The sequence below is a fragment of the Schistocerca nitens genome, chromosome 7, assembly GCF_023898315.1.
Source record: "Schistocerca nitens isolate TAMUIC-IGC-003100 chromosome 7, iqSchNite1.1, whole genome shotgun sequence".
In the NCBI taxonomy this organism is placed as follows: domain Eukaryota; kingdom Metazoa; phylum Arthropoda; class Insecta; order Orthoptera; family Acrididae; genus Schistocerca; species Schistocerca nitens.
In genome coordinates this window covers 519,021,176-519,048,319 of record NC_064620.1, presented here as the reverse complement: position 1 = coordinate 519,048,319, position 27,144 = coordinate 519,021,176, and the positions used below count along the sequence as shown (strand labels likewise).

Genomic DNA, 27,144 nt, shown 5'->3' with positions numbered 1-27,144 from the left:
TGAGAATGTGTTTCGAATGTCTGTTTAAACACCGGAACTCATATATCATAACGTGACAAACATACTGAAGCGCCAAAGAAACTGGTATAGGCGTGCGTATTGAAATACAGAGATATGTAAACAGGTGGAATACGGCGCTGCGTCTCCGTCGGTAACACCTATGTACGACAATAAATGTCCGGTGCAGTTGTTAGATCGGTTACTGCTGTTACGGTGCAGGTTATCAAGATTTAAGTCGGTTTGCACGTGGTGTTATAGTCGGCGCACGAGCGATGGGACACGGTATCTCCGAGGTAGCGATGAAGTGGAGATTTTCCCGTACGACCATTTCACGAGCGTACCGTGAATATCAGGAATTCGGTAAAACATCAAATCTCCGACATCGCTGCGGCCGGAAAAAGATCCTGCAAGAACAGGACCAACGATGACTGAAGAGAATCGTTGAACGTGACATGAGTGGAACACTTCCGAAAATTGCTGCAGATTTCAATGGAAATGGAAATGTCGTGTGGCTAGGGCCTCCCGTCGGGTAGACCGTTCGCCTGGTGCAGGTCTTTCGATTTGACGCCACTTCGGCGACCTGCGTGTCGATGGGGATGAAATGATGATGATTAGGACAACACAACACCCAGTTCCTGAGCGGAGAAAATTTCCGACCCAGCCGGGAATCGAACCCGGGCCCTTAGGATTGACAGTCTGTCACGCTGACCACTCAGCTACCGGGGCGGGCTGCAGATTTCAATGCTGGACCATCAACAAGTGTCAGCGTGCGAACCATTCAGCGAAACACACACTCGTGTATCCTTGATGACTGCACGGCACAAAGCTTTACGTCTTTCCTGGGCCTGTCAACTCCAAAATTGATCTTTTTATGACTGGAAACACGTCGGGTGAGTCTCATATCTGATTGTGTCGAGTGGATGGACGCATACGGGTAGGGAGACAAACTCATGAATCCACGGACCCTGCATGTCAGCAGATGGTTGTTAAAGCTCTGTAATGGTGTGGGGCGTGTGCAGTTGGAGTGATATGGGGCCCCTGATGCGTCTAGATAGAGCTCTGATAGGTGCCACGTATGCAAGCATCCTGTCTGATCACCTGCATCCATTCATGTCCATTATGCATTCCGACGGAACTGGGCACTTCCAGCGTCACAATGTGATACCCCATACGTCCAGAATTGCTACAGAGTGGCTCCAGGAACACTCTTCTGAGTTTAAACACTTCCGTTGGCCATCAAAATCCCCAGACATGAACATTATTGGGCATATCTCGGATGCCTTTCAACGTGCTGTTCTGAATAGATCCCCAACTCTTTCGTACTCTCACGGATTTATAGACAGCCCTGCTGGATCGTGGTGTCAGTTCCTTCCAGCACTACTTCAGACATGAGTCTAGTCCATGCCACGTCGTGTTGCGGCAGTTCTGCGTGCTCGCGTGGGCCCTACACGATATTGGGCAGGTGTTCCAGTTTCTTTGGCTCTTCAGTGTAACTCAAGTAAGCCAGCCGACTGCAGCACCATCACCGCAGTTGTAATTTTCGAACACATTCTTCGCTGAATCTACAGTTTCGTTCTTATCTGTCAAAATAATAGCACGTAGACATGGGTTCAAAAAACAAAACGCCTTTAATTTATTCACTTTCATTCTAGATTCACCTAAACTAGTTCTCAGTGACCAAGTTTTAACAGTGGAACCTTAAAAAATTATCTGTAGGGGCAACTGGTGCAAGAATTTCAAATAATTATGGTACGACATTGCAATTTTTATAATCTCTTTGGAGGTGAGCAGTTACTTTTAGCTTGACATTTGATAATCTACGATCTTCTAACTTTACGAGAGAGGTGCGTATTCAGTGTTTCTTATTGGCCTAGTCGAACGCACATCTGGTGTTTAAGTTGTGTATTTTTACTCCAACAGATTAGTGTCGGTTAATTTGACCTGTGATCGAAGAGCGAGTTAGATATAATTAAGCGAAACGGCTATGCGGTATGAATGGATCATCAGATGCCCATTGCTTACAACAAGCTACCGCCGAGTCGTAGGATCCACTTGGTGTCGAGCAAGTGTATATCTAGAACATACTACGCGTCTGGTTAGGGCTTTCCACTCCAGTATACAAACACAATAGCTTAGTTACCGCGTGTACCTTGAAAATCAGCGTCAAATTCTGACTGCAGTACTTACCACTCGCACACCTCTGCGAATCAGGCATCCATACTACGCTAAATTCTTCTCCCACTCGTCTATTCTTCTTCTTCTTCAGTAGCTCTACAGCCCTTGGTGAGCCTTGGCTTCTTCAGCAATCTTCCTCCACACTTCTCGGTTATTTGCTGCTCTTTTCCACCCCCGGACTCCCATATTGCTGATATCCATTATTACCTCATCGATCCATCTTCTTCTAGGTCTCCCTTTTCGCCTAACTGAATGGATCATACCTTTCATCATTTTCTTTGGAATTCTATCCTCTGCCATTCTCTCCAAGTGTCCTAGCCATCGTATTCGCTGTGATTTCACAAATTTTACTATGTCCCTGCCTTGTATTAACTCTTGTAATTCGGCGTTGTAGCATATTCTCCAGCCTTCTTCCTCCCTTATTGGCCCATAGATTTTGCGTAGTATTTTCCGCTCGATGCTTCTTAGAGCATTTTTATCGTGTTCTGTCAACGTCTTCTGGCCTCAGATTGTGACATTACCATATATTTTGTTTTGTTTTCGTTTACTATGAGGCCAAGTTTTAAGGCTTCTGTTTCCATTGCCCGGTATGTTTCTAGGAGTGTATTGGTATTTCTTCCTACTATAGCAATGTCATCAGCGTATGCACATATCTGGCTAGTTTTCATAAATATGGTGCCTCTTTTGTTGATTTTATTTACTGCACTATGCAGGGCTATGTTGAATAGGACAGTGGAGAGACTATCCCCTTGTTTCACACCTTTATTAAAGTCAAAGCTATCACTTGTTCTGCTAAGGACCTTTACTTTTGCTCTTGTCTCTGTCATCGTCATTCTGATTAGTCTTATTAATTTAGCACATATACCAACTTCTTTCAGTACTCTGTATAGGTCTTGCCTATTCCTTTCGTTAATACAGGGCTGAAACATGAAATGACTTTCCGGCTGTGGTCACCATAATTGTCAAAATGGTGTGTGTGTGTGTGTGTGTGTGTGTGTGTGTGTGTGTGTGTGTGTGTTTGTTTGTTTGTTTGTTTGTTTGTTTCTTTCTTTCTTTCTTTCTTTCTTTCTGTGTGTGCCTGTAATTTCGCTACCTCTTCTGGTTTACCTTACCATACATGTTGAACTAACAACTGTGTGCATCCGTCGAAGCAGATGACCATTGCATTATGTGGCGAATAAGGTCGATTACCTGCCAGGGTTTACAGTATACTAAAATTCACAACAAGACTAATTTTTTGATATCTACTTGTATTATTTTGATTTGTTTGTAAGTAATACATATACAAAAATTATTCAGTCACACATAAATTTGCATACCACTGACTATAAGTGCTAGATGCTATTAGAGTATTACATGGTAACGTTGGCTGCAGATTAAAACTCTGCGTATTTTCAGTCGAATTCAGATATCAAATCTGAAAGTTAGCACCCTCAGTGATACGTGATCTGAGAGCTCTTTACAACGTAGAAGAACGAGTCCATGTGATGTGTTGAATACCATGGATGTCTTACATCGCCACATGTTTCACAGGATCTTTTGAAGTCGGAGTAAATCTGCTGTAACACAAAAAATTCATCGAAAGGTTGACTGCTCATTAGGTTGTTTGTCTCAGTAAAAATGGAACAGGGTGAGAGGATATCTTGTAAGACATCAGGGAATGACTTCCATGGTACTTCATGGAGCTGTAGAGGTTTAAAACTGTAGAGGAGGGCAGAGACTGGAATATAAAATTCGTTCAATTGTCTCTAAGAACTATGGGATTTAACAAAATGGTTCAAATGGCTCTGAGCACTATGGGACCCAACCAACCTGAGGTCATTAGTCCCCTAGAACTTAGAACTAGTTAAACCTAACTAACCTAAGGACATCACAAACATCCATGCCCGAGGCAGGATTCGAACCTGCGACCGTAGCAGCAGCGCCGTTCCAGACTGAAGCGCCTAGAACCGCTCGGCCACAACTGCCGACGATTGGAATACATCCAGCAGATTATTGAGGACGTAGGTTGCAAGTGCTTCTCTGAGACGAAATGGTTGGAGGTTGGAAAGAAAAGAAAAGAAAGAAAGGTTGTACGTAAATACCATATCACCAGTTACATTTGCATCAGAAACTGGAATCTTCGGTTGATGCTATGAGGAACTCGCGCGATGTCCTTGTTCTCGATATAATTTACCGTTGGATTCATCGAACTGAGCTAATTTTATTGAAGATGTCTGAGTCTTAACTGATTCACGATTTAGGATAAATCAGGGATAATGATGTAGTGGACGAGGATAGTAAACGTTACTGGCTCAAAGTTTAGTTGTCCAGGGTTGTGCTAATAAGTGAACATATTAACCATAGTTTTCATTTCTGTGGGCGCTTCAGAAATAATTTCATGCTTTCGCTGAATGCCAGTTGACATATTTTTCTGAAGGCCAGCTGACGTTATCTTAAGAGCGATAGCATCTCGTATGTGCGCAATTGTACATGAAGACTCCGCAAGAAATCAGCAATACTTTTCAAACCGCGATAATGTAGGATACTGGAGTTATCCGGTATCTCCATTAACTCCATCACTCAGGTTTTAGGTTCAAAAAGGTGGTTAGAAGAGGAAATAATAATTATGTGGGATAACGGCTATGAATATTTTACCTAGCCATTGTCTCAAAAAATCATGGAAATGATTTTGGAAGAAAGGGACCAAGCTGTCATTGAGTCCAAGAAAATAGTTCTATCTGTCTACATCTGTATTATTCAGGTCCTGTACAGCTTTTCGATGGTTTTTCTGATGCATACAATCACTCTACATTACGTTTCGTGTACTTGCCTGCCAATATGTTTGTTTTTTGTATTTTTTTTTGTTTTATATACGATTATACCACAGAAATGTGTGTATGTGATGGCACCAGATAGGTGCTTTAGGATGAAATCTAAAGCAGGCGACCGGCTCATCCAGAAATGCGTATGTCACGATAAACTACATCCGCCTGAGCACGGGGTACAAATCGTCAAATCGCGTCGTAATTATTGGTAAAACGTGTGACTGGCACAGATGCCGGTAATTTCCAAGTATGATTGCCTCTCGAAGTGAAGGTGTCCAAACGATACATGTCGAGCGTGCGATTGTAAATCTATCATGCGACTCCGCTGGCGGGCGTCCTGATCAATTATTTGTGATCGTCATTTTTATCTGCATCATTCCCTTAGTTTCTCTAAATTACATATCTCCGTGAATTACTCGTGAGTTGCTAGGGAAATCCAGAGGATTTATGTCGTTAGTGAGTTGGATGTTCCCGGGTTCGATTCCCGGCGGGGTCAGGGATTTTCCCTGCCTCGTGATGGCTGGGTGTTGTGTGATGTCCTTAGGTTACTTAGGTTTAAGTAGTTCTCCCATAGTGCTCAGAGCCATTTGAACCATTTTTGAGTTGGATGTCTGGTGTACTTGACGTTTCTTCGGAGGATTCTCTCACATGGAAGAATCTAATTCCATGTTTATCCAGCGTAGAAAACTGTTCGACTTTTTGTCACAAATATGGAGTACTACTAGACGAGGAAAGAAGGGACTGTGTAGAGTGTGGTGGTGCGAAATATGTAAAACTTCGTAAGAACAGTTTCGATGCTGAAATACCGTTACATTTTCATTGTGGACAGCGCGGAAAACGAACGAGTTTCAGGAAGAATACATAGCTCGACTCATCCAAATTATCCATCAGACCACCGTAATGGACTTTCACATTACGACAACACCGACGACGAGCAAGGTAAGTTGTCTCCTTTGCAGTAACAAGTATTTTTGTAACGCTTTTCTTTTGTCGTTACAGTAGCGACCAACGTAAACATACTCATAACTCCTGCCACCAGAGTCGCATGGTCGACTTACGATCGCACGCTCGATATGTATCGTTTGGACACCACGACTTCGATAGGCAATCATTCTTGGAAATAACCCAGATGCCTGTTGTGTATCATAACGGGAGGAGATAAAATGTAGAATGTCAGTAGGAAAAACACTTCTGAAGAGGACTAAAATGTTAACATCAAATATAAATTGAGGTATATTGTAGTGTTAACTGTAGAGCGTGTAAGTAATAATAATGGCGTGTGATGAGGGCCTCCAATCGGGTAGACCGCCCGCCTAGTGCAAGCCTTTCGATTTGACGCCACTTCGGCGACTTGCGCGTCGATGGGGATGAGATGATGATGATGATTGGGACAACACAACCCCCAGTCCCTGAGCGGAGAAAATCTCCGACCCAGCCGGGAATCGAACCCGGGCCCTTAGGATTGACAGTATGTCGCGCTGACCACTTTTTTTTTTTTTAATCTCATTTTGTTCTATATTGTTCGTTGAATTTGTTCGTGGCGGATGTCCGATGGCACTCGTTCAGGTTGTTCTTTGATCCATTCACTCAGTTTTTTTTTATTACAGAGGGTAGCTAAACCCTCTGACCGAACACGCTGAGCTGCCGTGCCGGCATACCATTCAGCTACCAGGGGCGGACAACGTGTAACTGAAACATGGACGATAAACAGAACACCCAGGAAGATACTGTGACGTTGGAGAAGAGGTTGGGATGGGTAGAATGGGTAATAAATTAAGCTCTTTATCGAATGAGAGAGTAGTGAGTTTATGGTACAACATAGAGTGGCAGTGGAAAGGAGACTGGAGTTTGAATATAGTAAAACATTTGCGAACGTAAAGAAGGTTGTAAGTGTTAGCTGGTTAGCTGGAGATAAATTAGTGTGGAGAGCAGGATTGACGTAATGTCGAACTGGACACTGCACCATCATAAACAGTAGTACTTTTCCAAATAACAGTTCAACAATGATGGACTAACGGGCGCATCATGAGGCATCAATGAATAGTTAATTTGGCTGTGGAGGTATACTTTGAGGGTGAACATTGTAGTGGGAAACAATACAGTAAACCTCGGCAATTGGGCACTACAGTCGCAGGTTAGAATCCTGTCTCGGGCATGGATGTGCGTGATGTCCTTAGGTTAGTTAGGTTTAAGTAGTTCTAAGTTCTAGGGGACTGATGACCTCAGATGTTAGATCCCATAGTGCTCAGATCCATTTGAACCAACTGAACCTCTGCAATTGGGCGCAGATTGCGGTACTCGTGCGGACACTGAAAGATTTCCACACGATAGACTAGCTTGGAGAGCTGCATCGACCCCGTCTTCGAAGTGAAAGGTACAACATAACAAATAGTAGAGCCTTTCCGAATCACATGGACGGATCAAGATTCGGATCCAATGGCGCGAGGTCATGGCACGCCCCTTACGGATGGAGACGGTCACCAGACGATCTCTTTCTTCTGATTGTTGACGCTGAGATTCTGGCCGCTGAGCGTGAGCCATCTGGACGAGCTGAAGATCGCCTCCTCGGTCTTGGCCCTCCTGCCGCACAGCCTGCCGGCCGCGAGGTCGTTCTGGATGTCCTCGAGCGAGCGGCCCTTGGTTTCGGGCATCACCAGCGCGATGAAGAGCCCGCAGGCGACGCAGCTCGCGCAGAAGAACCAATAGCAGACGTGGTCGCCCCAGGCAGCGGCCACGGACGGGTACAGCTTGGCGACCAGGAAGCACACGCCCCACAGCAGCGTCAGCCCGAGCGAGGTGGCCAGTTCGCGGATGCGCGGCGAGAATATCTCGGCGAGCACGACGTAGGGCACCGGGTAGACGCCCAGCGAGACGGTCACGACGAACACGCACAGGGAGGCGATAGGCAGCCAGCCGGGCGACCAGCCGCCGGCGCGCGTCACGTAGAAGTGGGCGCCCAGCGCCGCCGTCGAGACGGCGATGCCCGCGTTGCTAAGCAACAGCAGCGCGCGGCGGCCCGCGCGGTCCGTCAGCAGCGTCGAGACGGCGACGCCGCCCAGCAGGGAGGCGCCCACGACGACGGCGCTGAGCGCGGGGTCGATGGCGCTGCCCGCCGCCGAGAAGATGCCCTCGGCGTACGACGTCACCGCGATGATGCCGCTCAGCTGCTGGTTGGCGCACACCACCATCCCGATGGCGAAGGCGCGCCGGTTGGCCTTGGTGGCGAACAGGTCGCGCAGCGACACGTGCCGCTCGGCGTCTTCCAGCCGCTTCTTTTCGACCGCCGCCTGCCTCATTGCGAACTCCGTCTCCAGTTCCTCCTCCTGCAAAGCGTTCCTCGCATCAGCATCCTCTCTATCGCGGACAGCATAGAGCAGTGGTCTCCAATTATTTTTTCTTTTTTTTTTTTTACCACGGATCACCAGCAGACGCGCGCTCCTAGTACGGCTTGAGCGCGCGTACGCTGTTAATTCTACAGCCGCTGGTGCGCTTAGAGCCGTTATCAGTGCGTAACGTAACGAAGGTCACGCGTTCTCGATATAAGCGGGCAGTGCACGCCAGCGGAATCATTCCGCTGTGTGCTCTATCTGCAACAGCATTGAAGCACTATGCCTCGTCGACGAGTGTATCGTCATCGTCGCCACCGCATGCCAGTTTATATAAACACTTAATCAGCTCGGAAAATAAACTTGGCACAAATGGAACTGCCCAAAGTGTAATTCTGAATGGACCGATTTTCTTTCGTGGATGTCGAGTTAATTTTTCACTCGATATTGCAACTGGAGCAGCTGGCAGTGGGTGGTTTACACTCGCTATGGTCCGTTGTGAGAACGCATCGTTACCTAGACTAGAATCTTTTGCCGACCGAGATGTCATCGCCTACAAGACATGGTACTGTGGCGTTCTTTGTTGTCAGTAAGGACCAAAAGGTTCAAGAAAAAAAAAACTGTGTCGATCTAAAAATAAACTTTAAGTGGAGTCGTACCACCCTATCTTGACAATCTTAAAATGCCTATATAAATGCCCCGTTTTCTCAGAATCTGTAGAATATATAAATACGAGATTTTTTACCACATGTTTTCTGTGAATATATTGCTCTGCAGTCACTTTAAAACGGCAGTTAGGAAAAAAGTTACGATTTCTTTTCCTAAACATATAATTTTTCATGTACATTTTCACAATTTTAATTTCTTCAATTTTAACTATTAAACTAAATGCTACTAAAGTAGACCTGCAATATCACGATATTATCTATGTTACGTGGTAAACAATTCAGAGGAGTGGATTTAGAAGCTTCTGAGAACAAAAGGCATTTTTATTGAAAAATGTCATTTTGAGAAAGTTGGATTTTAAAGACAAAAAATTAACACGCATCTAACTGATATACAGAGTGGTCCATTGATCGTGACCAGGCCAAATATCTCACGAAATAATCGTCAAACGAAAAAACTACAAAAAACGAAACTTGTCTAGCTTGAAGGGGGAAACCAGATGGCGCTATTGTTGGCCCACTAGATGGCGCTGCCATAGGACAAACGGATATCAACTGCGTTTTTTTTTAAATAGGAACCCCCATTTTTATTCCATATTCGTGTAGTACGTAAAGAAATATGAATGTTTTAGTGGAACCACTTTTTTCCCTTTGTGATAGATAGCGCTGTAATAGTCACGAACGTATAAGTTACATTGACCCGCCAAGGTCGCTCATGTTCCACTTGTCGCAGCCATCGTGGATTTTCCGTTGTCCAATAGTGCATACTACGCCGGTTTACTTTACCGCTGTTGGTGAATGACGCTTCGTCGCTAAATAGAACGCGTGCAAAAAATCTGTCATCGTCCCGTAATTTCTCTTCTGCCCAGTGGCATAACTGTACTAGACGTTCAAAGTCGTCGCCATGCAATTCCCGGTGCATAGAAATATGGGACGGGTGCAATCGATGTTGATGTAGCATTCTCAACACCGACGTTTTTGAGATTCCCGATTCTCGCGCAATTTGTCTGCTACTGATGTGTGGATTAGCCGCGACAGCAGCTAAAACACCTATTTGGGCATCATCAATTGTTGCAGGTCGTCGATGACGTTTCACATGTGGCTGAACTCTTCCTGTTTCCTTATATAACGTAACTATCCGGCGAACGGTCCGGACCCTTGGATTATGTCGTCCACGATACCGAGCAGCATACATAGCACAGGCCCGTTGTGCATTTTGATCACAATAGCCATACATCAACACGATATCGACCTTTTCCGCAATTGGTAAACGGTCCATTTTAACATGCGTAATGTAACACGAAGCAAATACCGTCTGCACTGGCGGAATGTTACGTGATACCACGTACTTATGACTATTACAGCGCCATCTATCACAAAGCGAAAAAAGTGGTCCAACTAAAACATTCATATTTCTTTACGTACTTCACGAATATGTAATAAAAAATGGGGGTTCCTATTTTTAAAAACGCAGTTGATATCCGTTGACCTATGGCAGCGCCATCTAGCGGCCTAACCATAGCGCCATCTAGCTTCCGCCTTCAAGCTAGACGAGTTTCGTCCTTTGTAGTTTTTTCGTTTGATGCTTATTTCGTGAGATATTTGGCCCGGTCAGTATCAATGGACCACCCTGTATAAATGCGTGGTGTCTGTTCTTCCGGAAATGTCCAAAAGAAGAGACACCACGCAGTAGTATAAACAGATAAATCTCGCTCACAAGTGACATGAATTTCAAGCTGATCACTCTTTGGTTTCATTTAATACTGTCAATGTTCGAAGTTCCTTTCATTAGAAACTTACAAATTAAATAATTTTCATTTTGACACATACTTTCCGCCATTTCCCATCGTTAAATATTTTTCGTTAGATGTTATGTTATGTTAACCGGGGACCTAGAAACGACGGAGAGGCTCCTTCCCCGCCGCAGCCGCAGTGGTTCGCAACCCCACGACGACTACCGCAGTCCACTTCACCCCTCCGCCGCCCCACACCGAACTCAAGGTTATTGTGCGGTTCGCCCCCCCCCCCCCCCCCCCCCCACAGGGAACGTCTCATACCAGACGAGTGTAAGCCCTATGTTTGCGTGGTAGAGTAATGGTGGTGTACGCGTACGTGGAGAACTCGTTTGCTCAGCCATCGCCGACACAGTGTAGTTGAGACGGAATACGGGGGAACGAGCCCTCACTCGCTGAGGCAGATGGAAAATCACCTAAAAACCATCCACAGACTGGTCGGTTCACCGGACCTCGACGCTAATCCGCCGGGCGGATTCGTGCCGGGGACCGGCACGCCTTCCCGTCCGGAAAGCCGTGCGTTGGACTGCACCGTTAACCGGGCGGGCTTTCGTTAGATACTTTCAGTTGCAATGGAATGGACACTGGTTGGTGTAAGCAAGGTATTTGAATCTCGTTTTGTTCGCACTAACACAGAGGATGATGTGTGATACGGCACATGGAGAGAGCAGAGTGTACTTACCGTCTTGCCGACCCTGAACCAGCGCAGAGAGGCTTTGGCTTCGTCGGGGCGGCCCTTGCTGAAGTAGTACCAGGGCGTGTCCGGCAACCAGAAGAGGCCCGCGAGGGAGGCGGCGGACAGCACCAGCGAGACCACCGCCGTCATCGTGTAGGACAGCGCCAGAGGCAGCGCGTAGCTGCGACACGACACCGAGCCTTTATTGTATGATCATATGACAGCGGAACAAACACTGGTAGCAGTTACTTCTGTAAAACATCTGGGAGTATGCGTGCGAAACGATTTGAAGTGGAATGATCATATAAAATTAATTGTTGGTAAGGCGGGTGCCAGGTTGAGATTCATTGGGAGAGTCCTTAGAAAATGTAGTCCATCAACAAAGGAGGTGGCTTACAAAACACTCGTTCGACCTATACTTGAGTAATCGTCATCAGAGTGGGATCCGTACCAGGTCGGGTTGACAGAGGAGATAGAGAAGATCCAAAGAAGAGCGGCGCGTTTCGTCACAGGGATATTTGGTAAAAGTGATAGCGTTACGGAGATGTTTAGCAAACTCAAGTGGCAGACTCTGCAAGAGAGGCGCTCTGCATCGCGGTGTAGCTTGCTGTCCAGGTTTCGAGAGGGTGCGTTTCTGGATGAGGTATCGAATATATTGCTTCCCCCTACTTATACCTCCCGAGGAGATCACGAATGTAAAATTAGAGAGATTCGAGCGCGCACGGAGGCTTTCCGGCAGTCGTTCTTCCCGCGAACCATACGCGACTGGAACAGGAAAGGAAGGTAATGACAGCGGCACGTAAAGTGCCCTCCGCCACACACCGTTGGGTGGCTTGCGGAGTATAAATGTAGATGTAGATGTGGAAACGAGGGTCTCCACATCCAAACTAACTATAAAGAGAACTTGGTCCGTCATATTGCTGAACGAATACCGTGGTGGCTCATATTTACAAGGCGATTGTTCCGTGATGATGTTTCAAAATTTTAGGAACGGTGGATAAGGGTAAAAGTATCAATTTCACGTAAGAGACACTAGTCCAGAAACGACCGAGTCGAAAGTTATAAGCGAAAATCGTTCTGATACCTCTGAGAGTGGAATAGGTGTATCAGTAGTCTTGTTGCAAAAAATGTAGGGTAGCCAAGTTTCAGAGAAGTTAGGGTGAACGAAAACAAGGAAACTATGTCGAGGATACAAGGGCTCTAAAATGCATACCTTAAGAGTTATGAGCACTTTCTCATCATTGCTACTATGAAACACACCTGTTCCACTGAACAAGTGCCCAAAGCTTTTAATGGATGCATTTACTTGACTTTTTTATGTTTGTGTCCGTACTAAATCCTCCGAAAATATTAAAAACCAAAGAGGTTGCAGTAGGTGAGCTGTATAATGAATAAGAATGTATAATACTGTGGTCCAGAGTGATTAATTAAGACACAACGCAAGCTGCACTAGGATAGATAGGATAAGAAATGACGTAAGCCGACAAAGGAAGAAATGGATAGGGATGTATACCTCATAGGACTCTGCGATGGATACCATTCCAGCGGAAGAAAAGTGGTTGCCCACTAGATGACGCAACTGGCCAAATGATGTGGAGGACGCAGTAGAAGCAAGGATTATGAATGCTGAGGAAAGGCAAGACAGAAGGAGATGGCGGCTGGCAGCAGAGAAGCGGATCCAGCCGATGATAATCCGCAAGAATAAGAAGAAGAAGAAGAACGATAAGTTGATTAACGTTTTAAACATTTTAAATAAATTCATCTTGAATTATGTTAGCGATGGTGCTGGTAATCTCAGTTTGAGCGTCCTATACTTACAACAAATCAACCTATCCCTCATTTGGATAGTCAGTTGTCTTTGATGTTATGACGTGCTGCATTCTACAATAGGAATCTCTTTTGCCACGCCAGTCAGTTTAGACAGATGACTTCTGTAGTCAGGGTAAACATAACAGGGTCATCAAAAAGTCAGTATATTCGAAAACTTAATAAACCACGTAATAATGTAGATAGAGAGGAAGAAATGGACACACATGCTTGGAATGACATGGGGTTTTATTAGAACAAAAAAAAAACAAAGTTCATAATATGTCCGACAGATGGCGCTGGAACAAAACGTCAGTGACTGCGCATGATAATCGTGTATAAAAGGAGCTGTAATGAGAGAGAGAATCAGATGCACCAGCAGTCGCAGCATATTGACGTTACCTGAAAAGGCGCTTTTAGTGAAGCTGTATTATCAGAATGGGGAATGTGCTAGTTCAGCGTTACGATCCTATCGCCATAGGATGGGGATTCGAACGGGTAAAGGTTCGTTAACAAATGAAGCTGTGGCAAGAATGATTTCGAAGTTCGAAGCCACGGGTTGGATGGCACTTAGGCGTACCCTGCGATGCTATCCGTGCAAAATCCATCAGCATCATGAACTGTTACCTGGCGATTTAGTGAAGCGGAGGGCATTTGCGGTGTGGGCGTTTCAAAAGATGGCGCAACATGACGATTGGTTGAGTAACTTGTTGTGGACCGACGAAGCTCATTTCATGCTCCCTGGGTCTGTCAACGCCCACAACTGCAGAATTTTGGCTACCGAAAACCCTAGAACTGTCGTAGAAACTCCATTGCAAAACGAGAAAGTCACGATATGGGTTGGATTTACCACATCTACCGTTATCGGGCCTTTTCTCTGCGAGGAAGTGCGTGATTCTGGTTTTGTAACTGCTACCGTGACGAGTGAGAGGTACGCCGATAAGTCACAGAATCGCATCATCCCCAGCCTGGCTGATAAACACCTGCTGGAACGTACGATGTTTATGCAGGATGGCGCTCCACCCCATATTGCTAGACGCGTGAAAGATCTCGCTCGTCGTTTGGTGATGATCGTGTGCTCAGCTACCACTTTCGTCATGCTTGGCCTCCCAGGTCCCCAGACCTCAGTCCGTGAGATTATTGGCTTTGGGGTTACCTGAAATCGCAAGTGTTTCGTGATCGACCGACATCTCTAGGGATGCTGAAAGACAACATCCGACGCCAATGCCTCACCATAACTCTGGACATGCTTTACAGTACTGTTATCGACATTATTCCTCGACTACAGCTATTGTTGAGGAATGATGGTGGACATATTGAGTATTTCCTGTAAAGAACATCATCCTTGCTTTGTCTTACTTTGTTATACTAATTATTGCTATTCTGATCAGATGAAGCGCCATCTGTCGGACATTTTTTGAACTTTTGTATTTTTTTGGTTCTAATAAAACCCCATGTCATTCCAAGCATGTGTGTCAATTTGTACCTCTCTATCTACATTATTCCTTGATTTATTCAGTTTTCAAACTTATACTGACTTTTTGATCACCCGGTATTATTGTGATTTAATCGTTTGCATTGTTGTATGTTTCTTCCTGTTGACACCCCACATTAACTCAGGTATATGAGACTACGAATGAAAAGATCACGTCGCTGTTCGAGGAACCAAAACGATAAAATCATGGAAACAGCATAGCCGGGCTGAGATTTTACGCCGGATTACGACAAATATGAGTCCATTATCTGAAAGGCTGACTGAGCGTAGGCTGCTTTCATATTAGCGTAATTTGCGTCTAAAACTGATAATGCGGATCACTGAAGCCAGTCTGACTGTATTGCAAACGAATTCCCTTCGAAGCCGCTGAAAGGAGATGACGCCCTTCGGTATGTCATGTGGCTGTAGCTATTTTGAATGGACCAGCAGTGATTGCATTCTTTTTCATTGTCACTGCATATGACTTCATGAAACGTATGCTAATGACATATAGTCAGTAAATTCAATGAGTCCATTTAACAACATGTCGTACAGTATACCTACGAGAGACAGGGGGAGAGAGAGAGAGAGAGAGAGAGAGAGAGAGAGAGAGAGAGTTTAATGGCTCGTCGACAGCGTAGTCATTAGATTAGTTACTTATGAAGAGTGGAAAGTGGTAAGCAATGTGTGACATAATGCGCTCTACACATAAAACCCATATCTTACGATTCTAAATCTTAGAATAACTTATTGCTGGTCAACTAATTTCGAAATATCATACTACCCATTCTCCAAAAGTCCAATGAGAAATAAAGCAGAAACATCAACCGGTGTTAAACATTGTAGTTTTAAATTTTATATGCTAAACTACAATACTTAATACAAAATTAAATTCAATAATTGATGAAGCTGTGCTACAACTACGTAAAATGCTTTTGACACAGATACAGTAGACAAATGTTTACAGGTTTCGCTTGCCAGGTGTGAGCGGTACAATGTATCTCACTCAATTATTACATCCCTAACAATGGGCCGAAGGTGTACTCGGCAGCTTTTGTTTTTGTATGTAGCCAATAAAGCCGCTGTGACTAAAGACACAAATGAATTAATGATGTTAGCTGTCAGCGGGTATTGATTTAAATCAATGGGGAAAGGTGAAAAATATGTGTCGGACTGGGATACGAACCCAGGTCTCCTGCTTTCTAGGGAGATGCGCTGACAGCTGCTCCATTCGGAAACAGCGATCAGTGTAACTGCACCTACTACCCTAGCACGCCTCCCGTCAGATCCAAATTCTCAACGTGTCCGAAAGAACAGATACCACATACATAATTAAGGCGAGGACGACGAATGATCAGTTCAGTACAGATGCACACCACACTGTAACACTTACGGGAGTCGGCGAAATATCGCGTGTAACAAGGATAATGGAAAACTGGCAATACATCCGTAGTGTGAGGATAGCGTGCGAATTTGAGTCTGACAGGAGGGGTGCAGGGGCTGTTCGTGCAATTGCGATGACCACTGTGTCTGGATGGCGCAGTAATCAGCACATCTGCCTAACAAGCAGGACACATGGGTTCGAATCCCAGTCTGGCATAGATTTTCAAATTTCTCCATTGATTTAAATAAGTGCCCACTGGCAGGCAACGTCATTAATCCCTCTGTGTCTCGAGTTTGATTCGGTTCGCCATTCAAAGCGCATGATGTTTATCCTATCTAAACCTTTTTACCAGTCACTCAAACTGGCTTCTGTAAAAGCGCCCTTTATCTTCCTGTTAAGATATGGTCGGACAGTTCTTGACCTGGGTGTAAGTAGTGACAGTTGCACGAAAGACGCGAAAAGAATACGACTGCAAGGGTCGCTTCCGTTTCGAGCTTCTGTGTTTGCAGTAAGGCTAGTCGCGACACGAAACAAAGACGCACTAGACGTTATGAGGAGCCCTTATTTGGTTCAGCGAGTGCAAGACCACATTTCGCACCGAGCTCTTCTACAGCGAGAGTCCTCTGTTACGCCACAAAGCCGGCAGTAATCCGTAAACGCGGTAAACAGAAGTTAGGTGACTCTTTCTCTCTGCTGTTTTCGTTTGTGCTCCACAGTATTTTATGTGGGGGTTTTCGCAAGTGCCGCGGTCTTGAACTGCTTGAAATATCTCGGCAAACAATTACGCGTTGTACTAGTTATTTTGTACAAATGAATGAACCTTGTTCAACCTAATCTTTGAATCAATCCGGTATGAGGACTAGAATTAACAACTGAAAATAGTCCTACCAACCAGTAAATGCACTATCACAACTATCGACTCTTGCGTCCTATAATGTGACTAAAATTCAACGTTTAGGAAAAAAAAATATTACCAAACGGGTAGCACAAGAAAGAAAAGAAGGTCAAAGTACAAAAAATGGCTCTGAGCACTATGGGACTCAACATCTTAGGTCATAAGTCCCCTAGAACTTAGAACTACTTAAACCTAACTAACCTAAGGACATCACACACACCCATGCCCGAGGCAGGATTCGAGCCTGCGACCGCAGCAGTCCCGCGGTTCCGGACTGCAGCGCCAGAACCGCTAGACCACCGCGGCCGGCGTCAAAGTACATTAAGTCGAACTGTCGCAGCAATAACTTGCACTTCTGATTGCGCAGAAGCAGCTGAATAAGCAATACTATTGCCTAGACGACTGAAATTAAAAGAAAATTCCTTGAACTCAGGTCCTTGCAAGAAATGCATATGTGATGGGTGCTTTATAGAGATTAGTAAAACGAATATCTACGCTCTATTATTAGTGACATTATCTGACTCTCTTCAAATTTTTATGCGTTGAAAACTTTCGTACTTCATGTGTGAAGTATCCCGTGTAGCACTATGATTCGAACGTCTCGTGAAGCTTCAGGTCCTCAGGTAAACGAGGGTGGGAGCGAATTTCCAGCTTTGAAGAATGCACAGAAATACCACCCTTTACCGAGGGGGACATGGTAACTTCAGTGCTCGATGCATCTTTCGGTTTCACAACTGGTGCACTTCACTAAACGAGGAATTGAATAGTGCAGCTGTGCAGAAACTCGAGGATTCGTTTGTAAAAATATGTGGCTCGCCGTCTATGATTTTACAAAATTCATATTTGGACGGCTCAGAATAGTACAGCCAAAGGGGCTCAAGATCAGGAAGTCGGTCCTTGTCTGAGGAAAGATCACTGCTGACTGCTCAAATGCTTTATTTGCCGGCAGCAGTAGTTCTATGTACTATCGATCACTCTACTTAAACGGTTCGATTTGTCGATGATTTGAACATGGGCAGTCCCATCTCCTTGTATACAATAATTTTTCTTTCTCGTCACGTGATAACTGTTTTCAGCGTGGTATTGTCACAATCGTGATTTACGTACACGACACGCACTGTCACTAATGGTGTATGCTTCCTGCCTGCAGTAAAGGCATGTATGAACACACTAACACCATACTTAGCTGACTGCCTACACACCGAGTTACACCCTCTACCACCTCAGTAGTTGATGTCTCGTTATACAGTGTGGTCCGTTGATAGTGAGCGGGCCAAATATCTCACGAAATAAGCATCGAACGAAAAAACTACAAAGAACGAAACTCGTCTAGCTTTAAGGCGGAAACCAGATGGCGCTATGGTTAGCCCGCTAGATGGCGCTGCCATAGGTCAAACGGATATCAACTGCGTTTTTTTTTTTTAAATAGGAACACCCATTTTTATTGCATATTCGTGTAGTACGTAAATAAATATGAATGTTTTAGTTGGACCATTTTTTTCGCTTTGTGACAGATGGCGCTGTAATAGTCACAAACGTATAAGTACATGGTATCGCGTAACATTCCGCCAGTGCGGACGGTTCTTGCTTCGTGATACATTACCAGTGTTAAAATTGACCGTTTACCAATTGCGCAAAAGGTCGATATCGTGTAGATGTATGGCTATTGTGATCAAAATGACCAACGGGCGGGTGTTACGTATGCTGCTCGGTATCCTGGACGACATCATCCAAGTGTCCGGACCGATCGCCGGATAGTTACGTTATTTAAGGAAACAGGAAGTGTTCAGCCACATGTGAAACGTCAACCGCGACCTGCAACAAATGACGATGCCCAAGTAGGTGTTTTAGCTGCTGTCGCGGCTACTCCGCACATCAGTAGCAGACAAATTGCGCAAGAATCGGGAATGTCAAAAACGTCGGTGTTGAGAATGCTACATCAACATCGATTGCACCCGTACCGTATTTCTAAGCTCCAGGAATTGCATGGCGACGACTTTGAACGTCGTGTATAGTTCTGCCACTGGGCACAAGAGAAATTACGGCACGATGACAGATTTTTTGCACGCGTTCTAATTAGCGACGAAGCGTCATTCACCAACAGCGGTAACGTAAACCGGCATAATATGCACTACTGGGCATCAGCGACCTTGGCGTTTTAATGTGTTGTGCGGCATTATGGGAGGAAGGATAATTGGCCCCCATTTTATCGATGGCAATCTAAATGGTGCAATTTATGCCGATTTCCTACGTAATGTTCTACGGATGTTACTACAAGATGTTTCACTGCATGACACAATGGCGATGTACTTCCAACATGATGGATGTGCGGCACATACATCGCGTGCGGTTGAAACGGTATTGAATAGCATATTTCATGACAGGTGGATTGGTCATCGAAGCATCATACCATGGCCCGCACGTTCACCGGATGTGACGTCCTCGGATTTCTTTCTGTGGGGAAAGTTGAAGGATATTTGCTATCGTGATCCACCGACGACGCCTGACAACGTGCGTCAGCGCATTGTCAATGCATGTGGGAACATTACCGAAGGCGGACTACTCACTGTTGAGAGGAATGTCGTTACACGTATTGCCAAATATATTGAGGTTGACGGACATCATGTTGAGCAGTTATTGCTTTAATGTGGTATTTACAGGTAATCACGCTGTAACAGCATGCGTTCTCGGAAATGATAAGTTCACAAAGGTACTTGTATCACATTGGAACAACCGAAATAAAATGTTCAAACGTTCCTACGTTCTGTATTTTAGTTTAAAAAACCTGCCTGTTACCAACTGTTCGTCTAAAGTTGTGAGCCAAATGATTGTGACTATTACAGCGCCATCTATCACAAAGCGAAAAATGTGGTCCAACTAAAACATTCATATTTCTTTACGTACTACTCGAATATGTAATAAAAAATGTTGGTTCCTATTTTTAAATAGCGCAGTTGATATCCGTTTGACCTTTGGCAGCGCTATCTAGCGGGCCAACGATAGCGCCATCTGGTTTCCTCCTTCAAGCTAGACAAGTTTCGTTCTTTGTGATTTTTTCGTTTGACGCTGATTTCTTGAGATATTTGGCCCGGTCACGACCAATGGACCACCCTGTATACTGCACTACTGACATCAGACGCCATTCCGTTTGACTGCATTTGTCGGTATACTGAATCTCATAGTATTGCAAATACAGTGTGCACAACTACATCAAGAGACAATGTTAATTTTCCAACAAATATCCATGACATTTTACTGATGTGCACTACTGCACTGAACAGATTGTGTAAGCGGAAGGTATGATACAATCAATATTACGCTTTACCGCTTTGTTGATCTTTTCTGCCCACGTCCCGCTCCTAACCCATAACATATGGAAACATGTCTACAAGTCTCTCTTGCATTCGCATAGCCAGATTTGCACCTCGCGGCCAAAATTTGAACTTTTTTAATTGCAGACTAAATCGGTCCCGCATTAACACTTTAGCACATCTACCAAGTTTCGCTGCCGTACGGAAATATCAGCCCACATTGTACCTTTGTGAGTAACTGCACTTCACTTATGACCACCCGGTATACTTAAAGAGCTCCTTTACTGAGCCACTTATGCGGGTTCAGGTATGACGGAGCAGAGCAGAGTTGTGGAGGAAGGATGGCCACCTGCAGAGGAGGCCGAATGTGTAGGCGATGAAGAGGAAAGTGCAGAGAGTTGAAAGGGAACGCACGCCTACCTGCAGAGGAGGCCGATTATGTAGGCGATGACGAGGAACGAGCAGAGCGACCCGCGGACTGCGTCCTCGGAGATGTCACGCACGTAGGCGCCGCACACGACGAAGCCGCCCGCGCCGCTCACGCCCGCCAGCGCCCGAGACACGATCAGCACGGCCACGTGCTGGCCCACCAGCTGCGGGCAGTAGACGGGACCACTGTCTCACAGCTGCGTCAACTGCTCTTCAGCACACAAGCATTACATCAACTACCTGCTAGCCTCCAAAGGAGCACTACTATTCTAGAGGCAAGACCACACAATGAGCGGAACTGCAGTGCAGCAGAGCGGCACGACATGACGTGACCAAATACAGGGTGATTCAAAAAGAATACCACAACTTTAAAAATGTGTATTTAATGAAAGAAACATAATATAACCTTCTGTTATACATCATTACAAAGAGTATTTAAAAAGGTTTTTTTCACTCAAAAACAAGTTCAGAGATGTTCAATATGGCCCCCTCCAGACACTCGAGCAATATCAACCCGATACTCCAACTCGTTCCACACTCTCTGTAGCATATCAGGCGTAACAGTTTGGATAGCTGCTGTTATTTCTCGTTTCAAATCATCAATGGTGGCGCCGGCCGGTGTGGCCACGCGTTTAAAGGCGCTACAGTCTGGAGCTGCGTGACCGCTACGGTCGCAGGTTCGAATCCTGCCTCGGGCATGGATGTGTGTGATGTCCTTCGGTTAGTTAGGTTTAAGTAGTTCTACGTTCTAGGGGACTGATGACCTTAGAAGTTGAGTCCCATAGTGCTCAGAGCCATTTGAACCAATCAATGGTGGCTGGGAGAGGTGGCCGAAACACCATATCCTTAACATACCCCCATAAGAAAAAATCGCAGGGGTAAGATCAGGGCTTCTTGGAGGCCAGTGATGAAGTGCTCTGTCACGGCTGCCTGGCGGCCGATCCATCGCCTCGGGTAGTTGACATTCAGGTAGTTACGGACAGATAAGTGCCAATGTGGTGGCGCTCCATCCTGCTGAAATATGAATTGTTGTGCTTCTTGTTCGAGCTGAGGGAACAGCCAAATTCTCTAACATCTCCAGATACTGTAGTCCAGTTACAGTAGCACCTTCGAAGAAAAAGGGACCAAAAACTTTTTTTTTCCCTTTGCACAAACACCCATTCTCTGTAAACTGTTTATACCAACGTTTAATACACCACCTATCAGAAGGTTTAACACCATACTTCGTTCGAAATGCACGCTGGACAACTGTCGTCGATTCACTTCTGCCGTACTCAATAACACAAAAAGCTTTCTGTTGAGCGGTCGCCATCTTAGCATCAACTGACGCTGACGCCTAGTCAACAGCGCCTCAAGCGAACAAATGTACAACTAAATGAAACTTTATAGCTCCCTTAATTCGCTGACAGATAGTGCTTAGCTCTGCCTTTTGTCGTTGCAGAGTTTTAAATTCCTAAAGTTGTGGTATTCTTTTTGAATCACCCTGTACTGTTAAGCAGTCGGCACACGGACCGTGCATCCGAACGTTGAGCGCGCCAAGTTTCTGACGTCATAGCGTGGAACAGCACGTTCCGGAGTCTTTCTGAACGTGCAGAGCAATATCTAGCATGTCAGATATTCTCAGCGAGCGACTGAGCGTTGACCAATCAGATGTCACAGCGACACCTACGTCACACGCACGCCATCTCCCTTCAGCACAGAGCATTGAGGCGCCATATTGGCATTCAGTTCAAAAAATAAATGGCTCTGAGCACTATGGGACTTAACTTCTAAGGTCATCAGTCCCCTAGAACTTAGAACTACTTAAACCCAACTAACCTAAGGACATCACACGCATCCATGCCCGAGGCAGCATTCGAACCTGCGACCGCAGCGGTCGCGCGGTTCCACACTGTAGCGCCTAGAACCGCTCGGCCACCCCGGCCGGCATTCAGTTCAAGCCTATACGTATATACAGTGCTGTTTTTCTGGAGGAACGCTGGGGGATGCGTACCCCTAAACCTTTTCGTCGACAAAGTAATTTTTTTTACGATGTTGAGAACTTGGAACAGTGCCAAAGATTTATTTTATTTGTTGGGAAAAGCGATGCCATTGACTGTTTCAAGCATTTCGAAGCTGCGACAACCGTTCTCAACAACTGAATCGACGTGCATGTACTGCCCTCGCCCACTAATAGTGGGCGATGGTAGTGTTAAACGGATATGCATACGCTCAAAGGCCGAGCTACCGACAGGTGTCTCTACGGTCCCGCTACGATGATGATCTTGATGACGTCATGGCTAATAGCAGAGGGTTGGTATCCCATGTTTCAGTTATAAGTAATTTTCGCTACATTGTATCTAATGTCGGAGTACCCTCAAACATTTTGTAGAAAAAAAAACACTGCGTATATATGCCGTTTCTAAGCCCCAGAAAATTGAGAAACTTTCGAAAACCCCTTGATCAACTGTGATTCGTTGCAATAAAATAATGAGAAGCGTGATATTGGTGGCAAAAGAATTACTGTGACTTGCATATTATGAGAGTATGTCATTTAAAGGTAGCGACACACTGCATTGTTCTTGGTGCAGTTTGTTATAATTAAATTTCACGTAGTAACATAGCTACGATTGAAGCATTTAGCATGTGGTAACATGTCAGAACTGTCCATAGATGAGTTAATGTCACTTTAGCGTAGTGAGTAGCGTCAACGACCCGATTGGTCGTAGAACGATGGTTCGTGTCTCGCGAAGCTTAAATATTTTTTTTCCTAACATTCGCGTATTTAATAGGTTTTGATGCTTTATTAGTAGTTTAATGTAAGAATGTACTACATATTTGATGTTAGGTAAATATAAGTTCACCTTCTGAGGAGTGAGTTTGGTCGATTGGCTTAATCTACAGGATAGCTTAAGCTACTTGTATAAAGATATTTTGTTCCTTTTTCTTTTGAGTTTCGTAATTCACGTCTTTTAATGATTCTGTTACTGTATAGGAACAGAGATCAAGTAAGAATGACCTAAGGGTTTTACCAAAATGTGGGAAAGATAAAATAACGTTCATCTTATATGGAGAACTATTGCAAATTTGTGTCGCACTGTTTGTAATGGAACTTTTATAAGCCTGTGTCCTTACTGACTGGACGTGGTACTTTCCTTTTTGTCTTAAAAACATCTACATCGATATTGAAGTTTTTGTGTATATTACATATAGAATAACGTGATTAGGATATGGACTTTGGAGGAAACGTGCGTTTTAATAGAACTAACGTGGGAATTTTACGCGTGCCCGTTGAGTAAAAAGTGTGATATACTAATAGACACATCCCACAACTACCGCTGGAGTGCGTCGCGATCGCGAATACCACGTTGGGGCCCACGTACCGTGTGCACAAGTCGCATCGTTCCTGAGCGTTCAGCAGCACGTTGAACCCGGCACGCTCAACGTTGACGTTCGACAGCACGGTCCGTGTGCCGACGGCTTTAGTATGAAATGGTGTGAGAGAGAACGCACTACGCGACAGCGGAACTGCGTGGCGCAGCAATGTGAGGCAAAGTTGACCAAACGGCCAACTATGACGAGGAGCGCGGTTCCGTGTAGTTCCGTTGTTTCTGGTGCTCATGCAGCAATTCTCGCGACACTGCACGTCATTCACATCGTAGTTCTTTTGACGTGCCAAACGAAAGTTTGTTTACCAAAATGACGTTAGGCTAGGAAAATTAATTTTATGTATACACTGATCAACCAGAACATTATGACTACTTACCTAATAGCCGTTTGGCAAGTGTCGGGTGGGGGGGGGGGGGAGTGGGAGATCAATGAGCTCTGACTCCACGTTCGACCACATCCCAGAAGTGTTCGATCGGGTTCACATCTGGCGAGTTGGGGGGGGGGCAGGGGGGGCAGGGGGGGCAGGGGGGCAGGGGGGGGGGCAGCATATCAATTGGAACACGCTACTGTGTTCTTTGAGCCACCCCACTACACCACTGGCCTTGTGACATGACGCATTATCTTGTTGAAAGATGCCACTGCCGTCGGGAAACATGGGCGTCGTGAAGGGATGTACTCCTTGGCCCTCAATGTGCCCCGCAAGAGCCCCACTGGACCCATAGGTGCACACGTCAATGTTCCCCAGAGCATAATGGAGCCGCCGCCATCTTGTCTCCGTACCGCAATACAGGCGTCAAGGAGCTGTTCCCCTGAAAGATGACGGATTCGCGCCCTCCCATCGGCATGACGAAGGTATGGGAATTCATCAAACCATGCAACGCTCTGCCACTGTGCCAGTGTCCAGAGTCCATGGTCACGTGCTCAGTTCAGTAATAGTTGACGATGTCGTGGTGTTAACTTTGGAACATACACTACTGGCCATTAAAATTGCTACACCACGAACATGACGTGCTACAGGCGCGAAATTTAACCGACTCGAAGAAGATGCTGTGATATGCAAATGATTAGCTTTTCAGAGCATTCACACAAGGTTGGCGCCGATGGCGATACCTACAACGTGCTCACATGAGGAAAGTTCCCAACGGATTTCTCACACACAAACAGCAGTTGACCGGCGTTGCCTGGTGAAACGTTGTTGTGATGCCTCGTGTAAGGAGGAGAAACGCGTACCATCACGTTTCCGACTTTGATAAAGGTCGGATTGTAGCCTATCGCGATTTCGGTTTATCGTATCACGGCATTGCTGCTCGTGTTGGTTGAGATCCAATGACTGTTAGCAGAATATGGAATCGGTGGGTTCAGGCGGGTAATACGGAACGTCGTGCTGGATACCAACGGCCTCGTATCACTAGCAGTCGAGATGAGAGGCATCGTACCCGCATGGCTGTAACGGATCGTGCAGCCACGTCTGAATCCCTGAGTCACGACATGGGGACGTTTGCAGGACAACAACCATCTGCACGAACAGTTCGACGACGTTTGCAGCAGCATGGACTATCAGCTCGGAGACCGTGGCTGCGGTTACCCTGCTGCATCACAGACTGGAGCGCCTGCGATGGTGTATACAACGACGAACCTGGCTGCACGAATGGCAAAACGTCATTTTTTCGGATGAATCCAGGTTCTGTTTACAGCATCATGATGGTCGCATACGTGTTTGGCGACATCGCGGTGAACGCACATTGTAAGCGTGTATTCGTCATCGCCATACTGGCGTATCACCCGGCGTGATGGTATGGGGTGCCATTGATTACACGTCTTGGTCATCTCTTGTTCTCATTGACGGCACTTTGAACAGTGGACGTTACATTTCAGATGTGTTACGACCCGTGGCTTTACCCTTCATTCGATCCCTGCGAAACACTACATTTCAGCAGGATAATGCACGACCGCATGTTGCAGGTCCTGTACGGGACTTTCTGGATACAGAAAATGTTCGACTGCTGCCCTGGACAGCACATTCTCCAGAACTCTCACCAATTGAAAACGTCTGGTCAATGGTGGCCGAGCAACTGGCTCGTCACAATACGCCAGTCACTACTCTTGATGAACTGTGGTATCGTGTTGAAGCTGCAGCTGTACCTGCACACGCCATCCAAGCGCTGTTTGACTCAATGCCCAGGCGTATCAAGGCCGTTATTACGGTCAGAGTTGGTTGTTGTGGGAACTGATTTCTCATGCTCTATGCAACCCAATTACGTGAAAATGTAATCACGTGTCAGTTCTAGTATAATATATCTGTCCAATGAATACCCGTTTATCATCTGCATTTCTTATGGGTGTAGCAATTTTAATGGCCAGTAGTGTACATGAGTAGTTGGCTGCGGATGCCCATGGCTAGGAGTGTTCGGTGCACTCTGTGTTCAGATACTTGTACTCTGCCCAGCATTAAGCTGTGATATATGTTGCGCCGCATTTCCCCGCCTGTCCCGGTATTGCAGCCACCCAGCCTTCAACGTCCGACATCCCTAATGATGTGCTGAAGACACTCACTACGTCACTCTTCGAATACCCGACATCTTCCGGAATGCTCGTGCTGAGCCTCCTGGCCATCACAATCTGCCCTAGGTCTATCTCAGATAGATAGCGCGCTGCCCCCAGTCTACCCAGTCTACCCAGTCTACACACGGGCAGCAGGCTCAGTGATGCTATGAATACCGTGCCTGTGTCTGACTGGGTGTTATTCCTCGCCAAGTGACGCTGCTATCGCCCGGTCGGGTTTATATCGATGAAAGGTCGATTGTCATAATGTTCTGACCGATCAGTGATAGTGCATATCCAGGGCTATATAACCTTCAAAATGAACTTTGTATGATTAGTAGCAGAAACAGCAACATTCGGTAAGAAAAAAGCCAAGGAAATGGGAGTAAACATAATGCCTACAAACTGCATTTATTTATTACGTAAAAACGGACGATTAGGTCTTTATTTTCATGACCTCCTAATTATTACAGTTTTCCACTACTTATTTTCT

At 45.5% G+C, this 27,144-nt stretch overlaps 1 protein-coding gene across 1 annotated transcript in view; it reads right to left on the bottom strand.

The window, feature by feature from the left end:
• Nucleotides 1-6,448: 6,448 nt before the first annotated feature.
• Nucleotides 6,449-27,144, bottom strand: part of LOC126195719 (facilitated trehalose transporter Tret1-like) — a 38,264-nt gene continuing 17,568 nt past the window's right edge. The window contains exons 3-5 of the mRNA XM_049934348.1: nucleotides 20,733-20,905; nucleotides 11,449-11,623; nucleotides 6,449-8,305 (exon numbers count right to left, since the gene is read on the bottom strand). Coding sequence (XP_049790305.1) covers nucleotides 7,460-8,305; nucleotides 11,449-11,623; nucleotides 20,733-20,905 — 1,194 coding nt within the window. The 3' untranslated portion in view covers nucleotides 6,449-7,459. The remainder of the gene's footprint in view (nucleotides 8,306-11,448; nucleotides 11,624-20,732; nucleotides 20,906-27,144) is intronic.